Raw genomic sequence first — 26,008 nt, 5'->3', positions numbered from 1 at the left:
CTTTATTGCAGGTCTTCATGTTGATTCCATGCCAGTTTTACCAATGATGCTGACTTTGTGTTGGGAATATTCAGCTCAAACCCCTCATACTTCATAAAGGTGGATTTGACTTGTCCTGGGATAATCACAGTCATGTGTCACTGCTGCATTCCTTCATCATCAAAGAAAAGAGTTTTTCCTCAGTCCTTATAGAAACTGGTACTGCATTTGAAGAAGATGAACCAAAAGTTGAGAGGTTTGGACTGTGATCGAAGACCACATCCTCGACTCCTCTAAATTTCTCATGTGTTCTTGTGTTCTCTCAGTTTTTTAAAACACTTGCAAGACCTATTTTTTGAGGGTTTTGGTTTTTTGGGGGTTTTGAATTATTATTCATTTCATATTGTTAAGCTTTTACTAGCAGGTTTAAGATTCAGCAGAAAACACTCCCTGTAAGAAATGCACTGTTATAAAAACAAAATGATGAAACTAATTACGTTTGAGTAACCCTTCCATCTGGCATGTTTCATGTAGAAACATGTCAGACACACGAATGGCTGAAGAAGTCCAGAAGAAGTTAAAAACTGTTGCTTTGAACTTCAGACAAGGATGCATCTCACTTCATTTCAGCACTCTTCTGAAGAGTTCACATGCAGCGTTTCTCCACTTTCTGAAACTCCCTCTAGAGCCCGAGAAGAAACAGCCATCCCAAAAGGCTGGTTCAGTCCATCTCTTTCAGGCACCTGCTCTGCAATGTGTGACTTACTATAGATAGCAATTCTTTATTTTCCTCCTGCCGCATTCAATGTCGCCCAGGGTTGTTAGGTTTATGCTCCAATTCTGAATTTCCTGTCTCATCAAGACTGCTCTGGGCCAGAGATGGTCCCTGTAATCCAGTACTTGGTGTCCTGCAGTACTAGCAGGAGATGCTATTGTGGAAGCGTGCAGGTCTCAATGGTACATACCTGATTGCCCCCCTACAAAAACAGGCCCCTGTTGCCCGTGGATTTATCAGATACCTTTTGATTCTGCTGACACCAGCTGTCTCCATTGCCTCCTGGAACAGTAAAGTCCAGAATTTCCCAGTTACTCATGGTATAAAAAAGTATATTCTTTTGTCTGTTTTCAGCCACTTCTTTCGTAGAGTGACCCATATGCTAGCCCTGTCAGATCAGGAAAAGAGAAGCCAATAGGTTTGGTGATCTTGCACTGTTCAGTACCTGGCATGTGGTCCCCCCTCATGCTTGTGACAAGTTGTCAATCACATTTCAGGGTTAGCAGAGGACATGTACAGAAGAACACAGGATTTTGTAGAGCTGCACTTCAGAAGGCAGAGAGGGAACGTGATGAATAATATCACTGCATCACAGTCCTAATGGTTTCTCCTAGGTCCAGGCAGACTAAGATTCAGTTTTAAATAGCTGAATCTGAGCTGAAAAAACCCAAACCCAACAACAAAACCAACCAACCAACCAACCCAACCCCCTCCCTCCAAAAAAAACAGCCCAACCCACAAATTAACCCACCCCAAACAACCCAACCACAAATGACACAATTCAAATCATCATTATTTTTGTCAAGCCAGGACTTTATTTTCTATTCAGGTCTTCCATTCACAAAATTTGATAGCTGCAAGGTGATTCCTCTTGGTAACTGTCCTGGGTTCAGCAGTAGCAGTCATTTTTTTTTCCTTGTGTTAGCTGGTGCAGTGCTGTGTTTTGACTTCCAGCCTGAGAACAGTGTTGGTGAAGTCGATGTTTCTTCAGTTGTTGCTAAGTGATGTTTACCCTGACCAAGGACTTTGTGAGGCTCACGCTCTGCCAGGGAGGAGGGGAGGCCGGGAGGAAGCAGAGATGGGGTGCCTGACCCGGGCTAGCCAGGGAGGTATTCCATACCACAGCACGTCATGGCCGGGGTGGGGGGTGACTGGGAGTTACCGGGAAGGACACGGGCTTCCGGGGGGAACTCATTTTCTTGGCCGGTGGTATCGTATTCTCTTCCCTTGTTATTTTCCCTTATCATTGTTGTAGTTGATAGTAGCGGTGGTGATTTGTGTACATTGGTTGCTGGACTGTTCTTGTCTCAACCTGTGGGAGTTGCACTTTTTCGATCCTCCTCCCCATTCCTCCGGGAGTGGGGAAGGGGAGAACCCCGGTGGGGCGGGGACACAGACCTCGATTGTTGTCAGCTCGGCACCACTCACTGGGAGTGAGTGAACAAGTTACCTGACTGGGTTTAAACCACGACAGTTCTTTTTGGCGCCCAACGTGGGGCACGAGGGATTGAGATAAGAACAGATCTGACTGGATTGATAGTCACTCGTCACAATGCTGATTTATTGGCTCTCAAGGTTGTTCCTCTTGATCTCACAGTTTCAGTATATCATATCTTACGTCCATCCGGTATTTGCTGTATTAGTGTTTTTCAAGTGTGGGGCTTGGGCTAAGGTTTTTGTCCCATTGTACTTTATGGTAATGACTTGTAATACAATAGAATCATTGATCATGAAACTGATCTGGTTTATGTTCCCAGTGTGGTCACCACCTTCATACTTTGGGAGGTATATGATGGAGGTGCTTAGCAATTACACATCTTTTTTCTCCTTCTCAGGTGCTCAACCTGTGAAGGAGACATCCTTTTACCCTCCCAGTCGTCCCCCCAGACCATTTACATTTGAGAGTTTTGAATTTTTTGAATGGCATTTTAATGCTGTTGAGACTTGTTTGCTGATGGTGATGGGAATCACCATGCTAACACGCATACAGAGTGTGTTTTGCCCACTACTGATTTCAAGAGTTAAGCAGAGTCAGGTTTGGGTCTTGTCTGGGGTCAAACAACGATGTAGGAGGACCGAGAGATTTTCCCTGAGGCTGGACAGCCATGAGTGGCAGGGTGTGTGGGATAGTATGGGCAAGTATCTAGGTCAGTGGGCCCCTCCAGTATTTTGGAATTTCACTACCGAACAACTGCAAAATCCAGAAGAATTAGTAAAACACTTAAATGAGGTGTGTGGTCATTCTGGCCATACCAGAGATGGACAAATCATGGCAACGTGCTGGGGCTTGGCCTATGCTTACAGGGCCTTGTTCAACACTATCCAGCACCTTCAAAAGGAAAAGAATGTCGGCGGATCTGAGGGCAAAGCAACAGTCGCTACTCAAACTTTGGCTGCAATGAACTGCGCAGCTACCCCAGCGGCAAGTACAGCAGCTACTCAAACTTCAACTGCAACAGACAGCGCGGTTACCCCAGCTCCAAGCACAGCAGCTACACCACCCCCAGCAACAAGTACAGTTGCTACTCAAACCACAGTGATAATCACTGCAGCCAAACCAGAGGACCAATTCGTACCAATATCGGTTGCCCCTGTACGCAAGAGAACAAGCAAAAAGAAGGCAAAAAGGGTGAAGCGAGATGAAGAACCAATGAATTCACCACCCAGTCCAGAATCTGATCAGGAGTCATCATCACATGACGAAGAAGAAGAAGAAGAGGTAACTTCTCGACCTCAGACCTCAACCGAGCTGCGGAATATGCGAAAAGATTTTACCCGTCAACCAGGGGAGCACATCATCACCTGGTTACTTCGATGCTGGGACAATGGGGCCGATGGTCACGAACTAGAAGGTACAGAAGCCAAGCAGCTGGGATCACTTGCTAGAGAAGGGGGAACTGACAAAGCAATTGCAAGAGAGAAAAAGTCCCTCAGCCTTTGGAGGCGGCTCTTGGCAGCTGTGAAAGAAAGGTTTCCGTACAAGGACGATGTTACGAGTCGTTCGGCCAAGTGGACTACTATAGACAAAGGCATCCAGTCTCTGAGGGAATCGGCCATCGTAGAGATGCTCTATCACATCAAGCCGAATAACGGGGATACACCTATAGATCCAGATGAAGTTGAATGTACACGACCCATGTGGCGAAAACTTACACGGAATGCACCGTCATCATATGCCCATTCATTGGCAACAGTAACCTGGAATGACATAGTACCACAAACAGTGGATGAAATGGTTCATAAACTCTGAGAGTTCAAAGACAACCTCACCCCTTCCATCATCTCAGCTGTGAAAAAACTGTCCCAGGACCTCGAACAATTGAGGGACGATCTATCTGATTTATCCAGCTCCTCACGTGTACCAACACACGTCTCAGCTATTAACAAAAGGCGTCCTATTGTTCAAGAGAGGAGATACAGGAGGTATACGCCACGGGGTACCCTATGGTTTTACCTGCTGGATCACAGAGAAGACATGACAAAGTGGGATGGAAAACCTACTTCAGCTTTGGAGGAACGGGTGAGTGAACTGAAGAGGGGAGCAAGGGCCAAGACTGATCATCCCATGAGAGCTACGGCTTCAGCCTCTGGTGAGCAGTTTCCCAGATGGAATGGAAGAGCTGATTTTACTCCAGCTCCTGTGATAACGAAGAATAATCCCTTTCACCACGACTTAAGTGTCCAACGCTGTGACGACCATTAGAGGGGCCCTGCCTCCAGCCAGGTGGAGGTAGGGGACAATCGGATTTACTGGACTGTGTGGATCAGATGGCCTGGCACATCAGTCCCACAGAAGTATAAGGCTCTAGTAGATACCGGTGCACAGTGTACCCTGATGCCATCAAGCTGTCAAGGGGTGGAATCCATCTATATTTCTGGAGTAACAGGAGGATCCCAAGAGTTGACTGTGCTAGAGGCTGAAATCAGCCTGACTGGGAGGGCGTGGCAAAAGCACCCTATTGTGACTGGTCCAGAGGCTCCATGCATCCTCGGCATAGACTACCTCAAGAGAGGGTACTTCAAAGACCCAAAAGGGTACCGGTGGGCTTTTGGTATTGCTGCTTTGGAGACTGAGGAAATTGAGCAGCTGTCCACCTTGCCTGGTCTCTCAGAAGATCCCTCTGCTGTGGGGTTGCTGAAAGTTGAAGAACAACAAGTGCCAATTGCGACCACAACAGTGCACCGGCGGCAATATCGCACCAACCGAGACTCCCTGATTCCCATCCATCAGCTGATCCGTAGACTGGAGAGTCAGGGGGTGATCAGCAGGACCCGCTCACCCTTTAATAGCCCCATATGGCCGGTGCGAAAGTCTAATGGAGAATGGAGACTAACAGTAGACTATCGTGGCCTGAATGAAGTCACACCACCATTGAGTGCTGCCATACCAGACATGCTAGAACTTCAGTATGAACTAGAGTCAAAGGCAGCCAAGTGGTATGTCACGATTGATATTGCCAATGCATTTTTCTCAATTCCTTTGGCAGCAGAGTGCAGGCCACAGTTTGCTTTTACTTGGAGGGGTGTCCAGTTCACTTGGAACCGACTGCCCCAGGGGTGGAAACACAGCCCTACCATTTGCCACGGACTGATCCAGACTGCACTGGAACAGGGGCAAGCTCCAGAACACCTGCAATACATTGATGACATTATTGTGTGGGGCGATACAGCAGAAGAAGTCTTTGAGAAAGGGAGGAAAATAATCCAAATCCTGCTGAAAGCCGGTTTTGCCATAAAACGGAGTAAGGTCAAGGGACCTGCACAGGAGATTCAATTTTTGGGAATAAAATGGCAAGATGGACGTAGACAGATCCCCACAGATGTGATCAACAAGATAACAGCAATGTCTCCACCAACTAATAAGAAAGAAACGCAAGCTTTCTTGGGTGCAGTGGGGTTCTGGAGAATGCACATCCCAAATTACAGTTCGATTGTAAGCCCTCTCTATCGTGTGACCCGGAAGAAGAATGATTTTAAATGGGGCCCTGAGCAGCAGCAAGCCTTTGAGCAAATTAAACGCGAGATAGTTCATGCAGTAGCCCTTGGACCAGTCCGGACCGGGCCAGATGTAAAAAATGTACTGTACACTGCAGCTGGGGAGAACGGTCCTACCTGGAGCCTCTGGCAGAAAGCTCCAGGGGAGACTCGAGGTCGACCCCTCGGCTTTTGGAGTCGGGGATATAAAGGATCTGAGGCCAGCTATACCCCAACTGAGAAAGAGATACTGGCAGCCTATGAAGGGGTTCGAGCTGCTTCGGAAGTGATTGGCACTGAAGCACAGCTCCTTCTGGCACCCCGGTTGCCCGTGCTGGGCTGGATGTTCAAAGGCAGGGTCTCCTCTACACATCATGCAACTGATGCTACATGGAGTAAATGGGCTGCACTAATTACACAACGAACTCGAATAGGAAATCTCAGTCGTCCAGGCATTCTAGAAGTCATCATGGACTGGCCAGAGGGCAAAGATTTTGGAATGTCACCAAAGGAGGAGGTGGTGCGCGCTGAAGAGGCCCCACCATATAATAAACTGTCAGAAAGTGAAAAGCAGTATGCCTTGTTTACTGATGGGTCTTGCCGTATTGTGGGAAAGCATCGGAGATGGAAGGCAGCTGTATGGAGTCCTGGACGACAAGTTGCAGAAACTGCTGAAGGAGAGGGTGAATCGAGTCAATTTGCCGAGGTGAAAGCCATCCAGCTGGCCTTGGACATTGCTGAACGAGAAAAGTGGCCAGTACTTTATCTCTATACTGACTCATGGATGGTGGCAAATGCCCTGTGGGGGTGGTTGAAGCAATGGAAGCAGAGCAACTGGCAACGCAGAGGTAAACCCATCTGGGCTGCTGCACTGTGGAAAGATATTGCTGCCAGGGTGCAGAACCTGGTGGTGAAGGTACGTCATGTAGATGCCCATGTACCCAAGAGTCGGGCCACTGAGGAACACCAGAACAACCAACAAGTGGATAAAGCGGCTAAGATTGAAGTGGCTCAGATGGACTTAGATTGGCAAAAATAATTTGGAATTATTTTTGGCACGGTGGGCCCATGACACTTCAGGCCATCAGTGCAGAGATGCAACATATAGATGGGCCCGTGATCGAGGGGTGGACTTAACAATGGACACTATTGCTCAGGTTATTCATGAGTGTGAAACATGTGCTGCAATTAAACAAGCCAAGCGGTTAAAGCCTCTTTGGTATGGAGGACAATGGTTGAAGTATAAATATGGGGAGGCCTGGCAGATTGACTATATCACACTGCCACCAACCCGCCAAGGCAAGCGCCATGTGCTTACCATGGTGGAAGCAACCACCGGGTGGCTGGAAACATACGCTGTGCCCCATGCCACTGCCCGGAACACTATCCTGGGCCTTGAGAAACAGATTTTGTGGCGACATGGCACCCCAGAGAGAATTGAGTCAGACAATGGGACTCATTTCCAGAATAACCTTATAGATATTTGGGCCAAAGAGCATGGCATTGAGTGGGTATATCACATCCCCTACCATGCACCAGCCTCTGGGAAAATCGAATGGTACAATGGGCTGTTAAAAACTACACTGAGAGCAATGGGTGGGGGAACTTTCAAGCATTGGGATACACACTTACCAAAGGCCACCTGGTTGGTCAACACCAGAGGATCTGCCAACAGGGCTGGCCCAGCCCAGTCAGAACTTTTACATATTGTAGAGGGGGACAAAGTTCCCATGGTGCATATGAAGAATTTGCTGGGGAAGACAGTCTGGGTAATTCCTGCTTCAGGTAAAGGCAAACCCACTCGTGGGATTGCTTTTGCTCAGGGACCTGGATATACTTGGTGGGTAATGCGGGAATATGGAGAAGTCCGATGTATACCTCAAGGGGATTTGATTTTAGGGGAAAACAGCCAGTGAACTCAATTGTATGCCGTTGCCTGCTGTGTAATGCTTTTATAGCCCATCAACTAGATGTCTCCAGGTCACCAGCGACTGGCCCTGACTTCCCTCCAGCCATCATCCCAACAGAGAATGAACTTTGAACATCATGGACCGAATGGACTCAGTAGCATTATAGGGATTGGTCCATGCACTAAGAAAATGATCTTTTCCTCTTGGTCTGTATGTATATGGATGTATATATATGGGAGAGCGATGGTGTATTGAAAATGTGGGATCTGAGCACGACGTGAATGGTATGGAATAAGGGGTGGATAATGTCCTGGGTTCAGCAGTAGCAGTCATTTTTTTTTTCCTTGTGTTAGCTGGTGCAGTTCTGTGTTTTGACTTCCAGCCTGAGAACAGTGTTGGTGAAGCCGATGTTTTCAGTTGTTGCTAAGTGATGTTTACCCTGACCAAGGACTTTGTGAGGCTCATGCTCTGCCAGGGAGGAGGGGAGGCTGGGAGGAAGCAGAGACGGGGTGCCTGACCCGGGCTAGCCAGGGAGGTATTCCATACCACAGCACGTCATGGCCGGGGTGGGGGGTGACTGGGAGTTACCCGGAAGGACACGGGCTTCCAGGGGGAACTCGTTTTCTTGGCCGGTGGTATCGTATTCTCTTCCCTTGTTATTTTCCCTTATCATTGTTGTAGTTGATAGTAGCGGTGGTGATTTGTGTACATTGGTTGCTGGACTGTTCTTGTCTCAACCTGTGGGAGTTGCATTTTTTCGATCCTCCTCCCCATTCCTCCGGGAGTGGGGAAGGGGAGAACCCCGGTGGGGCGGGGACACGGACCTCAATTGTTGTCAGCTCGGCACCACTCACTGGGAGTGAGTGAACAAGTTACCTGACTGGGTTTAAACCACGACAGTAACCCACCAAGGCTAGTAAAAATAATCAGAAACATTCTGTACTATTGCCAGTGTGCTTAGAGAGAGGGAGAAAGGGAAATGGTCTAAAGCAGATAGATCTTTTTTGTATTTTTTTAGCATTTACATGAAGGCATGACCTGGTGTGAGGATCTCAGAAATTACTTATTACCGAGACCTGATTGGAAAGAATATCTGTCAGTAATACAAACCTTTTTGAAGGGAAATCTATTAAGAGGAGGTGGTAATCTCGAGAAGGAGCTGAGCACATCTTTCAAGTACAGTACCAAACCTGTCGGGAGATCCGGCAAGAGCAAGTCACCACTCCTGTGAGGACTGAGAGCTCGTGCTTCCGGATGAAGGGAAGTTGGCCAGCTCAGAGCCAGGACATGAGCTTGGCATTTCTCCCATGCTCTTAGTTCACCTGTGTGCTGTGCCTGAGTGCTCTGCTGCCTGGTGTCCCTGAAGCAATTTCACAAGACTATAGCGATGGTCAGCAGATGCTTTTGGCCCAGCTGGATTCATCCCACTTCCTGAACCCTCGTGAACAAATGATCAGGACATGGGAGGGAGGAAAGGAAACCTGGTAGAGAAAGCGTTTCCCTGCATCTGCAGATACGCCCTGCATAACTAGCAGAAGCCACAAGGGTAGGGCATGACTGAGTGACCCTTTGGTTTGCAAACGTGCAGTTTTAAAAAATGCTATCTAAAAATGTCATCATTCTGGGAGGTACAAAGGCTTGGAGGGGTAGTGAACCTCGCTGGTAGTGTCTGAAAGATCAGGTAGTGCCTCTTTGTTACCACTCCAAAATCAAACAAAGTAAACAAACAAAAATAACAATAATAAAAAAAGATATTTCTTAGTTATTCTTTGATTTTTTTTTTTCTAACTCACTGCAGACACAAACAGTAAAGAGAAACCTGGCTTTTGAGACAAGGTGAGCTTGGCCTAGGATAAGGGTTATAGAGAACAATAAAGGCTCCTCAGGTTGGATGGAGCCAAGATAAACCCTGTTGTCACTGAGGACAGCCCACAGCAGGTTCTACCTTACAGTTTGCTTCTCACTGACAGAAGATGCTCTTCTGATGGCAGCTGGAAATTGGTGGGATAAGATGAGGAGATTCTCCTCTGAAATACTCCCCAAAGCCCCCTATTTTCAAGAAAGATTCTGTTGAAAAAAAACCAAACCAACATCCTAAAACCAGCATTTCCTTTGAGCTCCTTGACATTTGGAGCTCTGGGGAAAGGGAAACCCTAAACTCCACCAGGGCAGAATTAGATTACCAAGGACCACTCTTATGACTCATGCCCACATCAACATCACTGTCCACACAAGTACTGTGTAGAAGAGATGCTTGTGCGGAAGGTAGTTTCCTCTTTATTTCCTCACAGGCTACACATGGCTACATGTTTAATTTAGTTTTTAAGATAGCTTTTCACAGATTATTTTGTAGCCCATCACCTCACCATATGAGCTCTCCCATTCACTTTCCCCATCCCATTTCTGATTAGAGGACACATCCACGTTTCTTGGGAGGACTGCTCCAGAGAACAACAACCCTGAAGTAGGATGCCAGACTGAAGTACACCATTTCTATGTGCATAAAGGGTCATGGTGCATTGTGCATACAAGCTCCATACTATATAACAGAACCCTCTTCTACAATACATGGTACTTACAGTATCCCAAACAGGGCCCTTTTAGAACCCATCCCACGCCCACTTTGTGCACACATACTAGATCCAACATCCAGCTTTCCAGCCTAAATCCCTGCTTTGAGACACAGGTGGATAGAACTGGGGTTGGAGGAGTTTCCCGATACTCTGGGGAAGGACGTGAAAATGACAGACTTCACAGTGTACATGAGTGGCTTCTAGGATAAGCCAGAGAGGACTGTAATTGTCATGGTCTACTTCAATGCCTGTGGCAAAGAAAGGAAAGAGAAAAGCTTTGGTTGCAATTGCAAGCTCCAGGGGAAGAAGATGAAACCAGAGTGTTTACACTCTCCTGCTGCTGAAGAGTTCCCAGTATGCTGCTTAGGACGAGGGAGGGACACAGATGGTAGATTCATAACCTGACTGAGAATGAGGTTTCAGCAGAAGCTGGGAACACTTCTGTACTACAGAGCACTTGCATAGAAGGGATGGACTTCATCTGGACCAAAAGAGAAATGTGCTTCAGGCTACGAACATGCAGACGGTTGTAAGTGAGCTTTTCAAGTGAGGTGTGGGGGAAAGCCAACCAGTAGTGACATTTTCCAGGACAGTGTTATCAAGGACAAGACATTGGCATTGAAAGAGAAGGTCAAGGAACCACATCAGTGCTGTGATTGTCCCAACATCAGGGCTCAAAGCCTGGTGAACAAAACAGAACACTGGCACATTTTGCTGGTACACTTTGGCACTTTGGAAACCTTGAGCTTACTAAAAACAAGCTCAAAGAAACAGCTGGGAGCATTAGCCCTTGCTTAAACACAGCGAAGTCAGGGAGCTGGATCAGGTTTCAGAAAGCAAATATGTTGCTCTATTTTGTGCCTTTTTAGAGAGGTGTCTGAACATGAGCATCCTTCTTTCAGCTTTAGTACAGATCAAATATTGTACCTGAAACACTAAGGGCAGGACTTTCCATGGTGGGTTGACACAAAGGATCCTGGCAGAAAGCAGTCTCTTTCTCCAAAATCTCCTCCTCGGTAAGAGTCTTTTCCTCCTTAGCTTAGTAGATTGGAAGTAGGCACTGGTGATCAGGCTGCCTACTTCTCACCACCTTTCATATTTCAGGAAGCATACGGTGACTGACTCATTTCCTGATGTATACTCAAAAATCACACCAGTTTGGATACAGAACCTCTGGTTACCAATATGAAGCTACAGACAATCCACACCTTCTTGCTTTTCTGCAGCAATCTCAACAAACTTGAGAGGTGCTGATGTGGAGGCAGACAAGAGGTGGAATCTGGTGGTTTGCTCCTTGCCTCCTCTGCAGAACCAAGTGGTGAATGTAGGTGGCCTCAGTTTCAAATCAGTGTTTGCTCCCTGGGGCTACCCTGTGACCTAGCACAGCTTTTGCAATACTGATCTGGCCATGACTTTAAAATCCCTTGTTCTGGGCCTCTTCAAGACTGGAGGGTAAGGCTTTCCCATTTTTAAGTGTATTTCATACTTCTGATTCTAGAGAACTTGATGTGAGGAATATTAATTCAGCTTTCAAGACCACAACATCCTTGTATCTATATTTCTTGCAAAAGAAAAGGCATCATTAGGCCAACAGAATTTTTTCCCTCAAAAGGCCCATGGGATGAAATTTAGTTGTTTTTTTTTCTGAATATGGAAGGGATGGGGTAGCTGTAATACATGCCAGCAATAAGGAAAGAGATTGCTTCATGCAGCTAAGTTTTAAAAACCTCTTAGAAGCTGTTCATCAGCTCAAAACTGCCAGAGGAGCTTAATGGAAAAGGAACAAGAGATATGTGTATTGAGGGTCCCAAAAAGAAGCACTTTACATAACATACCCTACATATGTTTACAAAGAAGGTGGCAAAGCAACCCATCAGAAGAATCCCTCTTCCTCCAGGTCTTCTCTGAAGATGTCTGCTTGCCCAGCTCCATGCAGCTCCCCTGTTTTCACAGGTCACTGCTGCCAGCAGCTATTTTTGCACTTACCTCAGGGCGCTGGACATCTGTGCCAAACTGCTCCTTTCCTTTGCAGACTCTGCAACCCAGCGTCCTCTAGGAAAAGTGCAGGGGACATCATCTTTCACACCCTGCCCTCCTGCAACACAGGGAGAAGGGCCAATCTATTCTCCCTCAGGGATGTTTGTCCACCGATGCTGAGCCACTGTGAGGTCACTGACAGTGGAAGAAGGGAAGTGAGAAGAATCAATTTTGTAAAGTAAAGGAGGAGCAAAGCTACTAATGCAGGATCTTTCCATGGAGGCTGCAGAGCTGACTAAATCTAGTGAGTCCTCTTCTGCAAGCAGGTCTTTTCCCAGACCACAGGTCACAGCACTCAGGAGGTTAACTACATCCAAAAGGCAGCTCATATGTGTCTAGATTAATCAGAGCACAGCTAATATGCTTAGCTGCTGATAGCAAGTAAAGGCAATTATCCTCTCCTTGCCCAGGGTGGACACCTATGGGGAGCAGGTGAACCTCAAGGGCTGTACGCCGCCAGAACTTTGAGACCAGCTTCTTTAGAGGAAACAAAACTGGCTGAGGCACCACTGTGATGTGAGTATCATGGTTCAGACTGCGAAGGGAAAGGATGGGAACTCCCACCAGTACTTAGTAGAGAGACATATACACGGTCACCCAAATCAAAACTGTGGGTCAGCATTTTCTCCAGGTAACAGCTAAAACGTGGAACAAAGGGCTTTTTCTTCTGCCCTCTTTGAGGCTTTGTGACTGTGCTGGAGCAGGCGGAAATGCTGTTATTTAAATGGACAGTCTCGCAACTGAAGCTGACTGCTGCTAGTCCAAAACCTCTTTAGATGTTTCCCTGTGAGGGTCAATGAAGTGAAGGTAGAAGGGTGGCTCAGATACAGCTGACCACTGTGGGTCCTATTCCAAGCCAAGCCATTCCCACATTTTGATATGTTTGATGACAAAAGAGTTGGGAATCACAAAACTGAGGTGCAGGAACTGTTGTTCTCAGCTGTCTCGAACCTAAAGCTGGTGACTACATCCAATATCGATGATTATTTGTAGAAGTGGCAGTAGAGTTTTTTAATAAGTGAAATGCACAGGTCTGTAATCAAACATTTGCATGTAACTTGGCCAAAATCACTCTTTATTGTCTGGATCTAGACAGATGCTGGATCTAGACAGATGCTGAAGCAGGAGCTTTGAGAACATATTATAATCCCTGTTACACCTAGGAGGGGTCATGTCAGCGCAGAACCTTCCCAGCATTTCCTGGGCCTGTCCTTTCCTAACATGTCCTGGTCACTCCTCCCACCCTACCCAGGTCCCAGGATCCCATTTCAGCCTCCATGGGGTTTTCAGTCCCTACCAGCAACAGGGCTGGCGTCCAGTTCCCCACAGCCCTGCCTGCACTAGGAAGGTGCCTGATGTCCAGGACTGTGTCTGACCCCAGAGTCCCTCACCAGGCCTGATCCTGTCCTCGTCTGCAGACTGATATCCTGGTCTGGCATGTGTGGGTACACAGGTGAGCTGAGGTTTGTGACAAATCAAAAAGAGGAGAAAAATTCATTGCATTTTGAACAGGTTTTATGTTTTGTGATTTGGTTGTTTGTTTTGTTTTGTTTTTTTCCTGTGAGATTAGATGCATCATCTCTGAACTGGTTTTCTGCTGACAGGAAATGGTGAGAGTTAACATGTATTGCTAGGCCTCAGCATGAGGTGGAAACCCAAACCAGCCAAAACCTGGAGGATCTAAGTAATTGTATCTTTAAGAAATGTGAATAAGCAACTCTCAGTTCTCTCACCTCCAAAATGGGGATGGGCTTTGCATATTTGAGAAAGGCATGGCAATGTGAGATGAATAAATGTAGTACAGTTAGATACTCATGTGGAAAAGTCCTAAGGAAGGGGAGGAAATGGAGCAAACAATTCAGGAAGAATTATCCTCAGTATGTTTAGAAAAGCTGAATACTGAACCCCTGTAAGGTGCTCTTCCTGGGACTTGTAATGTCATCTACAGTGGCCTCTACACTTCGTCACCTAGCACCAGGTTAAGTACCACAAAAGGGCATGCAATAAATTGAAAATTACCCTGATCTTGCAAAAATTGCTTTTTGTCTTGCATGTTTTAAGTTTGGTTTAAATTACTATATATTTTTTCAAGTTAGCAGGCACATGTTAGTGGTTATAATAATCTATACTTTTCATGCTGGCTGGAAGTGCTCTAAAGAGGCTTTTGATCTGAGCTGGCTCATATTGGTAACACTGCCAAAAAATGTTCTTTGCTACTCTACCAGATATTTCTGTCCATACTGACAGAGCATGTAGAGATGAACAACATGGAACACTACTAAGGTCCTGTTGTTCTTGATGGTCACCTCTTCTAAGGTGAGGCAGCAAAGCTTGCTCTAATTTTGATGGCAAATGTATGAGGGAGGGAGAATCTCTCCCAGCAAGTGTCCTCCTTGTCCACTCCTTTTTTGTGTCTGCATTGCAGGGAAATGGGTTCTCCTTCCATGTATCCTAAGTGAGCTTGATCATAACTAGAGCAAGGACCTCTGGTGCATAACTTCAGGCTTTTTGTGCTGCTAATCACATAAGAAATAGCAGTATTTGGGGGAGGAGGGTGAACCATGGTCCTTGTGTATTCACTACTGAATGAGGTAACACTGTATTCAGCTTTCCTTGTGTTCGTTGATTTTCCTCTGGTATTTCTGCATCCTCCCCCTGACATACACGGTGAGACTGTTTATGAGATGGTAATGAGAGTATATCGTCTTCTTAACAACAAGGGAAGGGAATAATGAAGTGAACATGGAAGTGGAAAATCATTAAGTAGAACTTAAAATAATTACAAAACCCATCTTTGAATTGCAAAATGGCCATTTAACATTTGATAGAGATCGGTAGCCTCAAAAGTGGAGCAAGACAAGGACTACTACAATGTGCCGCAGTGTTGCTCTGGCACATACTGAGAGGCTTTTTCTCTGGAGATTGTTAGTGTTACAGTTGTCACAGCTATACAGGGTTTAATCATAGATCTTATTCCCTCTGACTACGTAAGGGAAACAGTCTTGAGAATATCCAGTTACGAATTGGAGGAAAATGTGCTATTGTGCTGCATGCTTACTCTTGCAAAATAAGAGGTGCAGAGATTGGGGGAAATTGTTTTATTGTGAGTTAGAAAGGCTTCAGTATTGGCATTAGTAATATGAAAAGAGTTGGTGAGTATAAAAAGATTCAGTTTACAGACAGGGCCATAAGTTTAGTTTTTGAAGGACATCAGAGCTGGATGAGACAGAGCAGACATACAGTCATCCATCTAATTTGAGGAAATTTTAGGAGACAGTAATTTCAATACTCAGTTCTTTATGCCCCCTATTACTACTTGAAGTAAATGTGTTACAGTCAAGTTCTCTTGCCTTTATAAAATTCTCAGTTAGCACTGGTCTATAAGCCATCCTGCTTCCAGCGAAGCCTTGAACGCCCGGATCCAGATTTGCTGAATTTGATACCTTATTTGCCCTCACTATCTCAAGAATAACTCCTCAGCTAGGAGACCTCAGCAATGAAGAAGAGTTAGAGAGAAATTGCAAGTGAGAGAAAAATATATGTTTATTTTTCTGAAGTCCTTTTACCATAAATATGCGAGAAAGCGTCAAACTGCCCATATGAAGTTTTAAAGAGTGGGACTTTGTGAATTAATTGAAGATGAAGGGTCACTCAAAATCTTCAAGAAGTTCATTTGCCTTCCCTGTAGTGCAATGAGAGAGAGGAATGAGATGATATTTTCCAGTCACAGATCTTTCACTTCATTGAAATAGCGAAGCTGATTATCTGGTCAACATCATACATAAACTCTGCAAGTGCAGTTTGTAGATATCAAGTAAAAATGCAGTAGCAATATGATGGTGCTAAACTGGCTTATGGCCATTAAACTTCAAGGTAAATGAATTAGGAACTCCTGCCAGAGACAAAAAAATACATACAGAGTTTTAGCTGACAAGATGTGAATGCTGATATAGTCACCACATTGCAGATAAACAGCTTTGCATCACTTCGTGCTGCAGCCAAAGATTTTATGTACAGAACCTGCTGTGAGTTGACCTGTAACCTGGCAAAAGAGCAGTGAGCAAAAATTGCAATTTTTCTTCCTGGCTTGGCATCAAAATAGAAAAATGGTACTTTCACATCTCTTGAAGACTCAATCTCTGCCATTTTTTTCTCCATCTTACTGAATCATACTAACAGATTTTACACAAATAGCACTATGTGCCTTATTTAGAGTGTGGTCTGTTTCTATATGTTAGAGACTTACATGAAGGTCAGTGATTCGGCAGAAACCTTTCATCTTTCTTCTTCATGTCCCAATTTATCCCATTAACATCAAAGAGCCTTTTGCTATGTGAAGGACAGCAAAGGGTTGAAGAGAAAGTAGCCCATTCTGAGGTAAATAAAGTATATGCTGTCTATTATTTCACCCATAGCCTCTGGAAACTTTAGCTTTGGAAGTACCGGGGGAGGAAACATCCCTAATCGAGTGTTTTGCAGCAGCCAGAGGTATTAACTACGGTGAGAGAAGCGGAGGCACGGCTCGGGGCAGTTTGTGCTACCTCACTCTCTCTGAAAGCATTTTGTTTTAAAGAATGGAATTCTAACTGCTCGCTTTCTTCTCTGACTCAGAAAAGACCCGCTAAAGATTAACAGCGAGTGTTCTGCCTCACGTCAACTGTAAAGGGTTTTTTTTTATTTAGAAAGAAAAACAAAACTTTCCCTCTCTGGATGTCAGTTCGGTTCCAGGACTCGGGATTTATCGCCTCCTCTCTACCCAAAGTCCACTCTTTTCGCGACTAAACACCGACAGTCGAAAATAGACCCTTCAACTGTCCCCGCGTGCGCAAAGGGGGCGAGCTCATGGCAGATAAAGTAGATAAAAAACATTTTATCTTGCTCAAAGAAACACAACCCGGATCGCGGAGCGCTGGGAGGTGGTGGGGCGGGGCGCCCAGGAGGCACCAATCAGTGCGCGCCGCGCTGCTATAAATAGGGGAGCTGCCGGTCGGGCCGCCGCCGAGTGTTTCGTAGCTATCATGGCGGAGACTGCTCCTGTTGCCGTGCCTGCTGCTGTCCCGGTCCCTGCCGCCAAAGCTGCGGCCAAGAAACCGAAGAAGGCGACCGGTGGCTCTAGAGTCCGGAAGGCCGCGGGCCCTAGCGTTACCGAGCTGATCACCAACGCTGTGTCCGCCTCCAAGGAGCGCAAGGGACTCTCTCTCGCCGCGCTCAAGAAGACGCTGGCTGCTGGTGGCTACGATGTGGAGAAGAACAACAGCCGCATCAAGCTGGGGCTCAAGAGCCTCGTCAACAAAGGTACCCTGGTGCAGACTAAAGGCATTGGTGCGTCTGGTTCTTTCCGTCTCAGTAAGAAGCCGGGAGAAGTGAAAGAAAAAGCTCTGAAAAAGCGAGCAGCTGTGGCCAAGCCCAAGAAGCCGGCAGCTAAGAAACCTGCCAGCGCCGCTAAGAAGCCCAAGAAAGCGGTGACAGCGAAGAAGAGCCCCAAGAAAGTGAAGAAGCCTGCGGCTGCTTCCGCCAAAAAGGCGGCCAAGAGTCCCAAAAAGGCGACTAAGGTTGCTAAGCCCAAGAAGGCGGCGGCAGCAGCTAAGAGTCCAGCCAAGGCGAAAGCGGTGAAGCCCAAAGCAGCTAAGCCCAAGGCGACTAAGCCTAAAGCAGCCAAGGCGAAAAGGGCGGCGCTCAAGAAGAAGTAAGCCCCTGTGGAAGGAAAGTCTTCCCCCCACACTTAAGCCTAACGGCTCTTTTAAGAGCCACCCATCTTTTCTCAAAAAGGGCTGAAATGCGGTAGCTTTTTCCCCATGTTGGAGGAGGGTTGGAGGAGAAGGGCAGTGTTGGTGTTTCCACTCCTGAGGTGAGGAGGACTTGATCACAGGTCTCCCTTAAAGTTCCTTCCGCTTATCTGGGAAGGGAGTATGCGCGCTGGTGGCTTCGGAAAGCCCACACGGTGCGCGGATTGGCTGAAACGGGAGCTGACCGGCACCCCAGAGCCCCACCCCATCTTCCGATTTAGTTGCGGTAAGGAGGTGGGGTAGAGGTAGTGCCTGCAAAACTCTACGGTGTTTCAGGGTTACGTCGCCGCCACGGAAGCGAGTGTTTCACTGTCAGTTTCAGACAAGACCCTGGAAAAAGTGCCGTAGCTAACTTATTACTTATATTTAACAAAGTTCACGCTCTTTTTATGAGTAAGTTGGTGGCTCTTAAAAGAGCCTTTGGGTTTCTCTGGGGAAAAAAATACTCTGCCGGGCGTTGTTCTTGGGTAATCACTTGGCTTTAGCCTTGTGGCTGTCAGTCTTCTTGGGCAGCAGCACGGCCTGGATGTTGGGCAGCACACCACCCTGCGCGATCGTCACCTTGCCCAGCAATTTGTTCAGCTCCTCATCGTTGCGGATGGCGAGCTGCAGGTGCCGCGGGATGATGCGAGTCTTCTTGTTGTCGCGGGCCGCGTTGCCCGCCAGCTCCAGGATCTCGGCCGTCAGGTACTCCAGCACGGCTGCCAAGTACACCGGGGCGCCGGCGCCCACCCGCTCCGCATAGTTGCCCTTGCGCAGCAAGCGGTGGACGCGGCCCACGGGGAACTGCAGTCCGGCCCGCGAAGAGCGCGACTTGGCCTTGGCACGCGCCTTCCCGCCCTGCTTCCCGCGCCCGGACATCTTCGCAACACCCCGAAATCGAAAACGAAGACCCGTTTAAGAAATGAAATCAGCTCCGCACCGCGCCCTTATATCCCTTCTCGGCGAGAGGAGGCAATTTCGATAGGCTGAGAAGGTAACACTGCAAAAACAGCCAATGGAAACGGGGATCGAACTCTAACCAATAGCCATGGAGTACTAAGAGCGAGAATTGCAAATACCTGCTCTCAGCCAATAGAAACGAAGCCTTGAGGAAACCCTAATTTGCATACGGTCCCTATAAAGGACGGGCGCTCATGCTTGCTTTGTGTGTTCGCTTTTCCGTTCCGTCGGAGAGCTAAGGTCTGATCTTGGGGAAAATGCCTGAGCCGGCGAAATCAGCTCCCGCGCCCAAGAAAGGTTCTAAGAAGGCGGTGACCAAGACCCAGAAGAAAGGGGATAAGAAGCGCAAGAAGAGCCGTAAGGAGAGTTACTCTATCTACGTGTACAAGGTGCTGAAGCAAGTGCACCCTGACACGGGCATCTCTTCCAAGGCTATGGGCATCATGAACTCCTTCGTCAACGACATTTTCGAGCGCATTGCTGGTGAGGCCTCGCGTTTGGCGCACTACAACAAGCGCTCCACCATCACCTCTCGGGAGATCCAGACAGCCGTGCGCCTCTTGCTGCCGGGTGAGCTGGCTAAGCATGCAGTCTCTGAGGGTACTAAGGCCGTTACCAAGTACACCAGTTCTAAGTAGAGCGTTTCAGTCCGCTTATTTTAACCCAAAGGCTCTTTTAAGAGCCACCTACTTTCTCAGTAAAGGAGCTGACTGGTTTTTATGCTGGCCCAGGCTGCTTTGCTGATAAGAGCTCAGTAATGGTGTGAAGACCAGCGTGGCTGTAGGGGACTGGGGTGTACTTAATTCGCGGAGTGGTCTATGTCTGCCTCGGTGGAAGACAGAACTTGTAGCTCCCTAAAGACGCACCCTGGAGCTCTCTTCACTTCTGCATATAACTTGGGGGTTGCAGGTTAAGGGGAGAATATTGTAATGTTTTCTAAAAGCCCGAAATAAAGGTGTTCTTTTGCTCTTTCCCCGTGAGGCATTGTATAGGGAAGCTTGTGAGCCGGGGGCTTCCAAAGCACAAACTTCTCCGGGTGAACGCGTAATTTTAGCATAAAGCTCCAATCCGGACCCCTTTGCGGTCTCGGGGTGACAAGAGGAAGCAGGCCAAGGTGTTTTCACGGCGTTCTCGATCCCTGCAGTCCCGCCTGCGATCCCGAGCACGGTTTCCCTGCTTCCCCCCGCGCTCTGCCCAAGGCTCTGGTCGACCTCTTCCTCCACTAGCCCCGTACTCCCCCCCGTATATCCTGCCGCCGAGCAGACCGAGGGAGACGGGGACTGGCGGCGGTACCCAGAGCTGCTCAGCTACCGGGCTTGCTCCGACCTGAGTGAGAACTGCACGGATCTCCCCAGCAGGCGCTCGCGGCCCGGCCCTGAGCACTTGCAGGAGGACGTGGATTGGTCGCGATAGCGCTCGCTTTTCGGCGCCCGTGTTCGCTCCTCCGACCAGAGCCGCGATTTACAACGGGCCGTGGCAGCAGCCGGGGAGCGTTCGCCGTGAGCGCGTGCCGCGGCCCTGTACCGAGCGCTGTTACCGAGAGGGAAGAAACAGAGAACTGACGCGAAGAAGAAAGACGCTGTCGTGTGAAAGAGCCTCTGTCAGCAGTCCCCGTGCTGGAAAGCGGGGAGGACAGGGACGGTGAGGGGAATGGGATTTGGAAGAAGCCGAGTCCAAGGCCTGGGCGGCAGGACCCTCATATATCGGTCGCGTAGAGGTCCTTGTCGCCCCACCGCCTCTCGGACCGCAGCTCGTGCGGACGGTGAACAGCGAGGAAGCCGGCGCTAAAGCGCTCTGGAGGGCCGGAAAAGAGCGAGCGCCGAGCCGTGGAGGGAGGGGGATCGGCGGGCTGGGGCGATGGCTGTGGAGATAGAAGTGGAGGGGTTTTACCGCCACGGCGGAGCGACCTGTAGTATTCCGGAGTTGACATGAATATGTTGCCATGGAAAGCTAAAACCATTTAAGGTGCAGCAACATTCATGATCAAGACGGAAACGCCAATCCACTCAGCGTCCTTTAACTCATTTGTGACTTGTTACTGTAGTACACTTGCATCTCTAAAAACTTATGAAACCAGCTCTTTTAATTGTGCATGGAGTGGCTCTTAAAAGAGCCTTTGGGTCTGTTTATCGGTCTCGGTGTTTCTGCTAGAGGCCGGGAGACTTCGGCAGGTGCCTCAGGCACGCTCACCTCGGATACGCCGCGCCAACTGGATGTCTTTGGGCATGATAGTGACGCGCTTGGCGTGGATGGCACACAGGTTGGTGTCCTCGAAGAGCCCCACCAGGTAGGCCTCGCTCGCCTCCTGCAATGCCATCACGGCCGAGCTCTGGAAGCGCAGGTCGGTCTTGAAGTCCTGCGCTATCTCACGCACTAGGCGCTGGAAGGGCAGCTTGCGGATCAGCAGCTCCGTCGACTTCTGGTAGCGCCGGATTTCACGCAGGGCCACTGTGCCGGGACGGTACCGGTGCGGCTTCTTCACGCCACCCGTGGCCGGCGCACTCTTACGGGCCGCCTTAGTAGCCAGTTGCTTGCGGGGCGCTTTGCCGCCAGTCGACTTACGCGCAGTCTGCTTCGTACGTGCCATCGCTCTACACACAACACGAACAGCCTTTTTTAACAAGAGACTGAGTAGTGACAGAGCCTCCCCTGCGCCAGCATTTATAGCCGACTCTCCCTGCCGATTGGCCATCTGGCGAGAGACCGGCTGCCATTGGGTGATTTGACCGCTCGAAAAGCTCGCTCCGCCGTGGCGCTAAAATCCCTCCCCTTCTATCTCCACAGCCATCGCCCCAGCCCGCCGATCCCCCTCCCTCCGCGGCTCGGCGCTCGCTCTTTTCCGGCCCTCCAGAGCGCTTTAGCGCCGGCTTCCTCGCTGTTCACCGTCCGCACGAGCTGCGGTCCGAGAGGCGGTGGGGCGACAAGGACATCTACGCGACCGATATATGAGGGTCCTGCCGCCCAGGCCTTGGACTCGGCTTCTTCCAAATCCCATTCCCCTCACCGTCCCTGTCCTCCCCGCTTTCCAGCACGGGGACTGCTGACAGAGGCTCTTTCACACGACAGCGTCTTTCTTCTTCGAGTCAGTTCTCTGTTTCTTCCCTCTCGGTAACAGCGCTCGGTACAGGGCCGCGGCACGCGCTCACGGCGAACGCTCCCCGGCTGCTGCCACGGCCCGTTGTAAATCGCGGCTCTGGTCGGAGGAGCGAACACGGGCGCCGAAAAGCGAGCGCTATCGCGACCAATCCACGTCCTCCTGCAGGTGCTCAGGGCCGGGCCGCGAGCGCCTGCTGGGGAGATCCGTGCAGTTCTCACTCAGGTCGGAGCAAGCCCGGTAGCTGAGCAGCTCTGGGTACCGCCGCCAGTCCCCGTCTCCCTCGGTCTGCTCGGCGGCAGGATATACGGGGGGGAGTACGGGGCTAGTGGAGGAAGAGGTCGACCAGAGCCTTGGGCAGAGCGCGGGGGGAAGCAGGGAAACCGTGCTCGGGATCGCAGGCGGGACTGCAGGGATCGAGAACGCCGTGAAAACACCTTGGCCTGCTTCCTCTTGTCACCCCGAGACCGCAAAGGGGTCCGGATTGGAGCTTTATGCTAAAATTACGCGTTCACCCGGAGAAGTTTGTGCTTTGGAAGCCCCCGGCTCACAAGCTTCCCTATACAATGCCTCACGGGGAAAGAGCAAAAGAACACCTTTATTTCGGGCTTTTAGAAAACATTACAATATTCTCCCCTTAACCTGCAACCCCCAAGTTATATGCAGAAGTGAAGAGAGCTCCAGGGTGCGTCTTTAGGGAGCTACAAGTTCTGTCTTCCACCGAGGCAGACATAGACCACTCCGCGAATTAAGTACACCCCAGTCCCCTACAGCCACGCTGGTCTTCACACCATTACTGAGCTCTTATCAGCAAAGCAGCCTGGGCCAGCATAAAAACCAGTCAGCTCCTTTACTGAGAAAGTAGGTGGCTCTTAAAAGAGCCTTTGGGTTAAAATAAGCGGACTGAAACGCTCTACTTAGAACTGGTGTACTTGGTAACGGCCTTAGTACCCTCAGAGACTGCATGCTTAGCCAGCTCACCCGGCAGCAAGAGGCGCACGGCTGTCTGGATCTCCCGAGAGGTGATGGTGGAGCGCTTGTTGTAGTGCGCCAAACGCGAGGCCTCACCAGCAATGCGCTCGAAAATGTCGTTGACGAAGGAGTTCATGATGCCCATAGCCTTGGAAGAGATGCCCGTGTCAGGGTGCACTTGCTTCAGCACCTTGTACACGTAGATAGAGTAACTCTCCTTACGGCTCTTCTTGCGCTTCTTATCCCCTTTCTTCTGGGTCTTGGTCACCGCCTTCTTAGAACCTTTCTTGGGCGCGGGAGCTGATTTCGCCGGCTCAGGCATTTTCCCCAAGATCAGACCTTAGCTCTCCGACGGAACGGAAAAGCGAACACACAAAGCAAGCATGAGCGCCCGTCCTTTATAGGGACCGTATGCAAATTAGGGTTTCCTCAAGGCTTCGTTTCTATTGGCTGAGAGCAGGTATTTGCAATTCTCGCTCTTAGTACTCCATGGCTATTGGTTAGAGTTCGATCCCCGTTTCCATTGGCTGTTTTTGCAGTGTTACCTTCTCAGCCTATCGAAATTGCCTCCTCTCGCCGAGAAGGGATATAAGGGCGCGGTGCGGAGCTGATTTCATTTCTTAAACGGGTCTTCGTTTTCGATTTCGGGGTGTTGCGAAGATGTCCGGGCGCGGGAAGCAGGGCGGGAAGGCGCGTGCCAAGGCCAAGTCGCGCTCTTCGCGGGCCGGACTGCAGTTCCCCGTGGGCCGCGTCCACCGCTTGCTGCGCAAGGGCAACTATGCGGAGCGGGTGGGCGCCGGCGCCCCGGTGTACTTGGCAGCCGTGCTGGAGTACCTGACGGCCGAGATCCTGGAGCTGGCGGGCAACGCGGCCCGCGACAACAAGAAGACTCGCATCATCCCGCGGCACCTGCAGCTCGCCATCCGCAACGATGAGGAGCTGAACAAATTGCTGGGCAAGGTGACGATCGCGCAGGGTGGTGTGCTGCCCAACATCCAGGCCGTGCTGCTGCCCAAGAAGACTGACAGCCACAAGGCTAAAGCCAAGTGATTACCCAAGAACAACGCCCGGCAGAGTATTTTTTCCCCAGAGAAACCCAAAGGCTCTTTTAAGAGCCACCCACTGTATCACTAAAGGGCTAAATTGCTAATGCTTTGCTCAGTTTTAGAAATTAGCTAACGGTCTTTTGGTGGGCTTTTTGTTGTGTTTTGTTTTTTTTTTTTTTTTCAGTCGTGCAGTTGATATAAGCGTGTAAATTAAATCTTTTCCGGCCCCGTTTTTGCATTATTGCAGAGATGGACAATCCGGTAGAAACCATCTCTCCCCATGCTTCCCCTCTCACGCTGCCGCACACACGGAGTCAGCAAAGAAAGCGTTAATCTGGGTGTAAGATAGCCTTTAAAAACAAAGGGATAAATTTCCGTCCTTAAAGGGAACGATGTCCCTTGTGTTGCACTGAAGTAACCATTAGAGCAGCAGCAAATGCCGTCCGTGGAAGTTCCTGTCACAGCACATTTGACGACGTTTGATGCATTGGGTGTGACTTTAAAGCTACGAAAGCGTTTTGCTATTTAGGAAATATAGGGGGAAAAAAACACCCTCTCCTTGCATTTCCAGCCCTTTTTGAGAAAAGGTGGGTGGCTCTTAAAAGAGCCGTTGGGTTTTAAGTGCGGGGCAGAAACTTTCCTCCACGGGAACTTACTTCTTCTTAGGTGCCGCCCTCTTTGCCTTTGCTGCTTTAGGCTTAGTCGCCTTAGGCTTAGCTGCTTTGGGCTTCACCGCTTTCGCCTTGGCTGGACTCTTAGCTGCTGCCGCCACCTTCTTGGGCTTGGCAACCTTAATCGCCTTCTTGGGGCTCTTGGCCGCCTTCTTGGCGGAAGCAGCCGCAGGCTTCCTCACTTTCTTGGGGCTCTTCTTAGCCGTCACTGCTTTCTTGGGCTTCTTAGCGGCGCTGGCAGGTTTCTTAGCTGCCGGCTTCTTGGGTTTGGCCACAGCTGCTCGCTTTTTCGGAGCTTTTTCTTTCACCTCTCCCGGCTTCTTACTAAGCCGAAAAGAGCCGGAGGCACCGGTGCCCTTGGTCTGCACCAAGGTACCTTTGCTGACAAGGCTCTTGAGCCCCAGCTTGATGCGGCTGTTGTTCTTCTCCACATCGTAGCCGCCAGCGGCCAATGCCTTTTTGAGCGCGGCGAGGGAGAGCCCCTTGCGTTCCTTGGAAGCGGACACGGCCTTGGTGATCAGCTCAGTGACGCTAGGGCCCGCGGGCTTCCGGCCTTTGGAACTACCCGCCGCCTTCTTCACCTTTTTGGCGGTCGCTTTGGCAGCAGTTGCAGGGGCTGCCGGTGCTGCTTCCGCAGCTGGGGCTGGAGCAGTCTCCGACATGGCAACGCTCAGCAAACGACACCACCAAAGCTGCAGGACCAGCGGCGGCGCCCCCATTTATAGCAGCGCGGCGAGCCCTGATTGGTGCGTTGCCGCCAGAGGCCGGCCCCTCCGCCCTGCGATCTGCTTCTCGGTTTGTGTTTCTTCCTCCTCAAAAAAGTGTGTTTTTCGTTAAAAAACCGTGACTGCGGCGCCCCGTTTCTTAGCATTCGTGCTGCGGAGGGAGGGTATTTTGCCTCTCGTTGTTTCTGTTAGCTGGGAGTTCAAATGAGTTTCAGGGAAGCCAATAATCTCCGAGTTTTGCGATTGCACGCAAAGCCAGACAGTGAGATTTTGATTTTCACTTCCAAATTAAAACTCTGATTGTGACTGCACTGTCACGGTGGCAGCGGATTCATGTTCCAGAGAGGGTTTTTCATCAAGATAATGCAAAATGGAGGTAATTGAGAGACATTTTCTTACCGTAAATTAGCTTTGAAAACAAGCAAGTAACACAAAGTAGCCACTCAGCGGTGTTTCTGGGTTAGGAGTTATTTCCCGTAAGACGGCTTCATCTCTAAAAAATAATGAAACCTTTGGACACGGTG

At 49.2% G+C, this 26,008-nt stretch overlaps 7 protein-coding genes across 7 annotated transcripts; 3 read left to right on the top strand and 4 right to left on the bottom strand.

The window, feature by feature from the left end:
- Positions 1 to 17,263: 17,263 nt before the first annotated feature.
- On the top strand, positions 17,264 to 17,938 carry LOC133267921 (histone H1.10-like). The gene has a single exon (XM_061450625.1). The coding sequence runs from the start codon at positions 17,267 to 17,269 to the stop codon at positions 17,936 to 17,938; it is 672 nt and encodes a 223-aa protein (XP_061306609.1). The 5' UTR covers positions 17,264 to 17,266.
- A 494-nt stretch (positions 17,939 to 18,432) lies between these two features.
- Positions 18,433 to 19,185, bottom strand: LOC133267919 (histone H2A-IV). Its single transcript, XM_061450622.1, has one exon. The coding sequence runs from the start codon at positions 18,893 to 18,895 to the stop codon at positions 18,506 to 18,508; it is 390 nt and encodes a 129-aa protein (XP_061306606.1). The 5' UTR covers positions 18,896 to 19,185; the 3' UTR covers positions 18,433 to 18,505.
- Positions 19,186 to 19,203: 18 nt separating this feature from the next.
- On the top strand, positions 19,204 to 19,693 carry LOC133267920 (histone H2B 1/2/3/4/6). Its single transcript, XM_061450623.1, has one exon. The coding sequence runs from the start codon at positions 19,234 to 19,236 to the stop codon at positions 19,612 to 19,614; it is 381 nt and encodes a 126-aa protein (XP_061306607.1). The 5' UTR covers positions 19,204 to 19,233; the 3' UTR covers positions 19,615 to 19,693.
- A 1,395-nt stretch (positions 19,694 to 21,088) lies between these two features.
- Positions 21,089 to 21,569, bottom strand: LOC133267908 (histone H3). Its single transcript, XM_061450604.1, has one exon. It carries the CDS (start codon positions 21,561 to 21,563, stop codon positions 21,153 to 21,155), a length of 411 nt encoding a protein of 136 aa, XP_061306588.1. The 5' UTR covers positions 21,564 to 21,569; the 3' UTR covers positions 21,089 to 21,152.
- A 1,336-nt stretch (positions 21,570 to 22,905) lies between these two features.
- On the bottom strand, positions 22,906 to 23,394 carry LOC133267907 (histone H2B 1/2/3/4/6). The gene has a single exon (XM_061450603.1). It carries the CDS (start codon positions 23,362 to 23,364, stop codon positions 22,984 to 22,986), a length of 381 nt encoding a protein of 126 aa, XP_061306587.1. The 5' UTR covers positions 23,365 to 23,394; the 3' UTR covers positions 22,906 to 22,983.
- A 20-nt stretch (positions 23,395 to 23,414) lies between these two features.
- On the top strand, positions 23,415 to 24,185 carry LOC133267904 (histone H2A-IV). The gene has a single exon (XM_061450599.1). It carries the CDS (start codon positions 23,703 to 23,705, stop codon positions 24,090 to 24,092), a length of 390 nt encoding a protein of 129 aa, XP_061306583.1. The 5' UTR covers positions 23,415 to 23,702; the 3' UTR covers positions 24,093 to 24,185.
- A 448-nt stretch (positions 24,186 to 24,633) lies between these two features.
- Positions 24,634 to 25,421, bottom strand: LOC133267902 (histone H1.11L-like). The gene has a single exon (XM_061450597.1). The coding sequence runs from the start codon at positions 25,419 to 25,421 to the stop codon at positions 24,741 to 24,743; it is 681 nt and encodes a 226-aa protein (XP_061306581.1). The 3' UTR covers positions 24,634 to 24,740.
- Between the last annotated feature and the right edge of the window lie 587 nt (positions 25,422 to 26,008).

The sequence above is a fragment of the Pezoporus flaviventris genome, unplaced genomic scaffold (genome assembly GCF_033815535.1).
Source record: "Pezoporus flaviventris isolate CSIRO_AGI_PZ_B2104156 unplaced genomic scaffold, CSIRO_AGI_Pfla_v1 ptg000011l, whole genome shotgun sequence".
NCBI classification, from domain to species: Eukaryota; Metazoa; Chordata; class Aves; order Psittaciformes; family Psittacidae; genus Pezoporus; species Pezoporus flaviventris.
The sequence above is the reverse complement of the archived record's forward strand: the minus strand, read 5'-3'. Positions and strand labels throughout refer to the sequence as shown.

Bases quoted from the DNA above. Each gene is read 5' to 3' on its own strand.
- LOC133267904 (XM_061450599.1), top strand. From the start codon at position 23,703: ATGTCCGGGCGCGGGAAGCAGGGCGGGAAGGCGCGTGCCAAGGCCAAG.
- LOC133267907 (XM_061450603.1), bottom strand. From the start codon at position 23,364: ATGCCTGAGCCGGCGAAATCAGCTCCCGCGCCCAAGAAAGGTTCTAAG.
- LOC133267921 (XM_061450625.1), top strand. From the start codon at position 17,267: ATGGCGGAGACTGCTCCTGTTGCCGTGCCTGCTGCTGTCCCGGTCCCT.
- LOC133267908 (XM_061450604.1), bottom strand. From the start codon at position 21,563: ATGGCACGTACGAAGCAGACTGCGCGTAAGTCGACTGGCGGCAAAGCG.
- LOC133267902 (XM_061450597.1), bottom strand. From the start codon at position 25,421: ATGTCGGAGACTGCTCCAGCCCCAGCTGCGGAAGCAGCACCGGCAGCC.
- LOC133267920 (XM_061450623.1), top strand. From the start codon at position 19,234: ATGCCTGAGCCGGCGAAATCAGCTCCCGCGCCCAAGAAAGGTTCTAAG.
- LOC133267919 (XM_061450622.1), bottom strand. From the start codon at position 18,895: ATGTCCGGGCGCGGGAAGCAGGGCGGGAAGGCGCGTGCCAAGGCCAAG.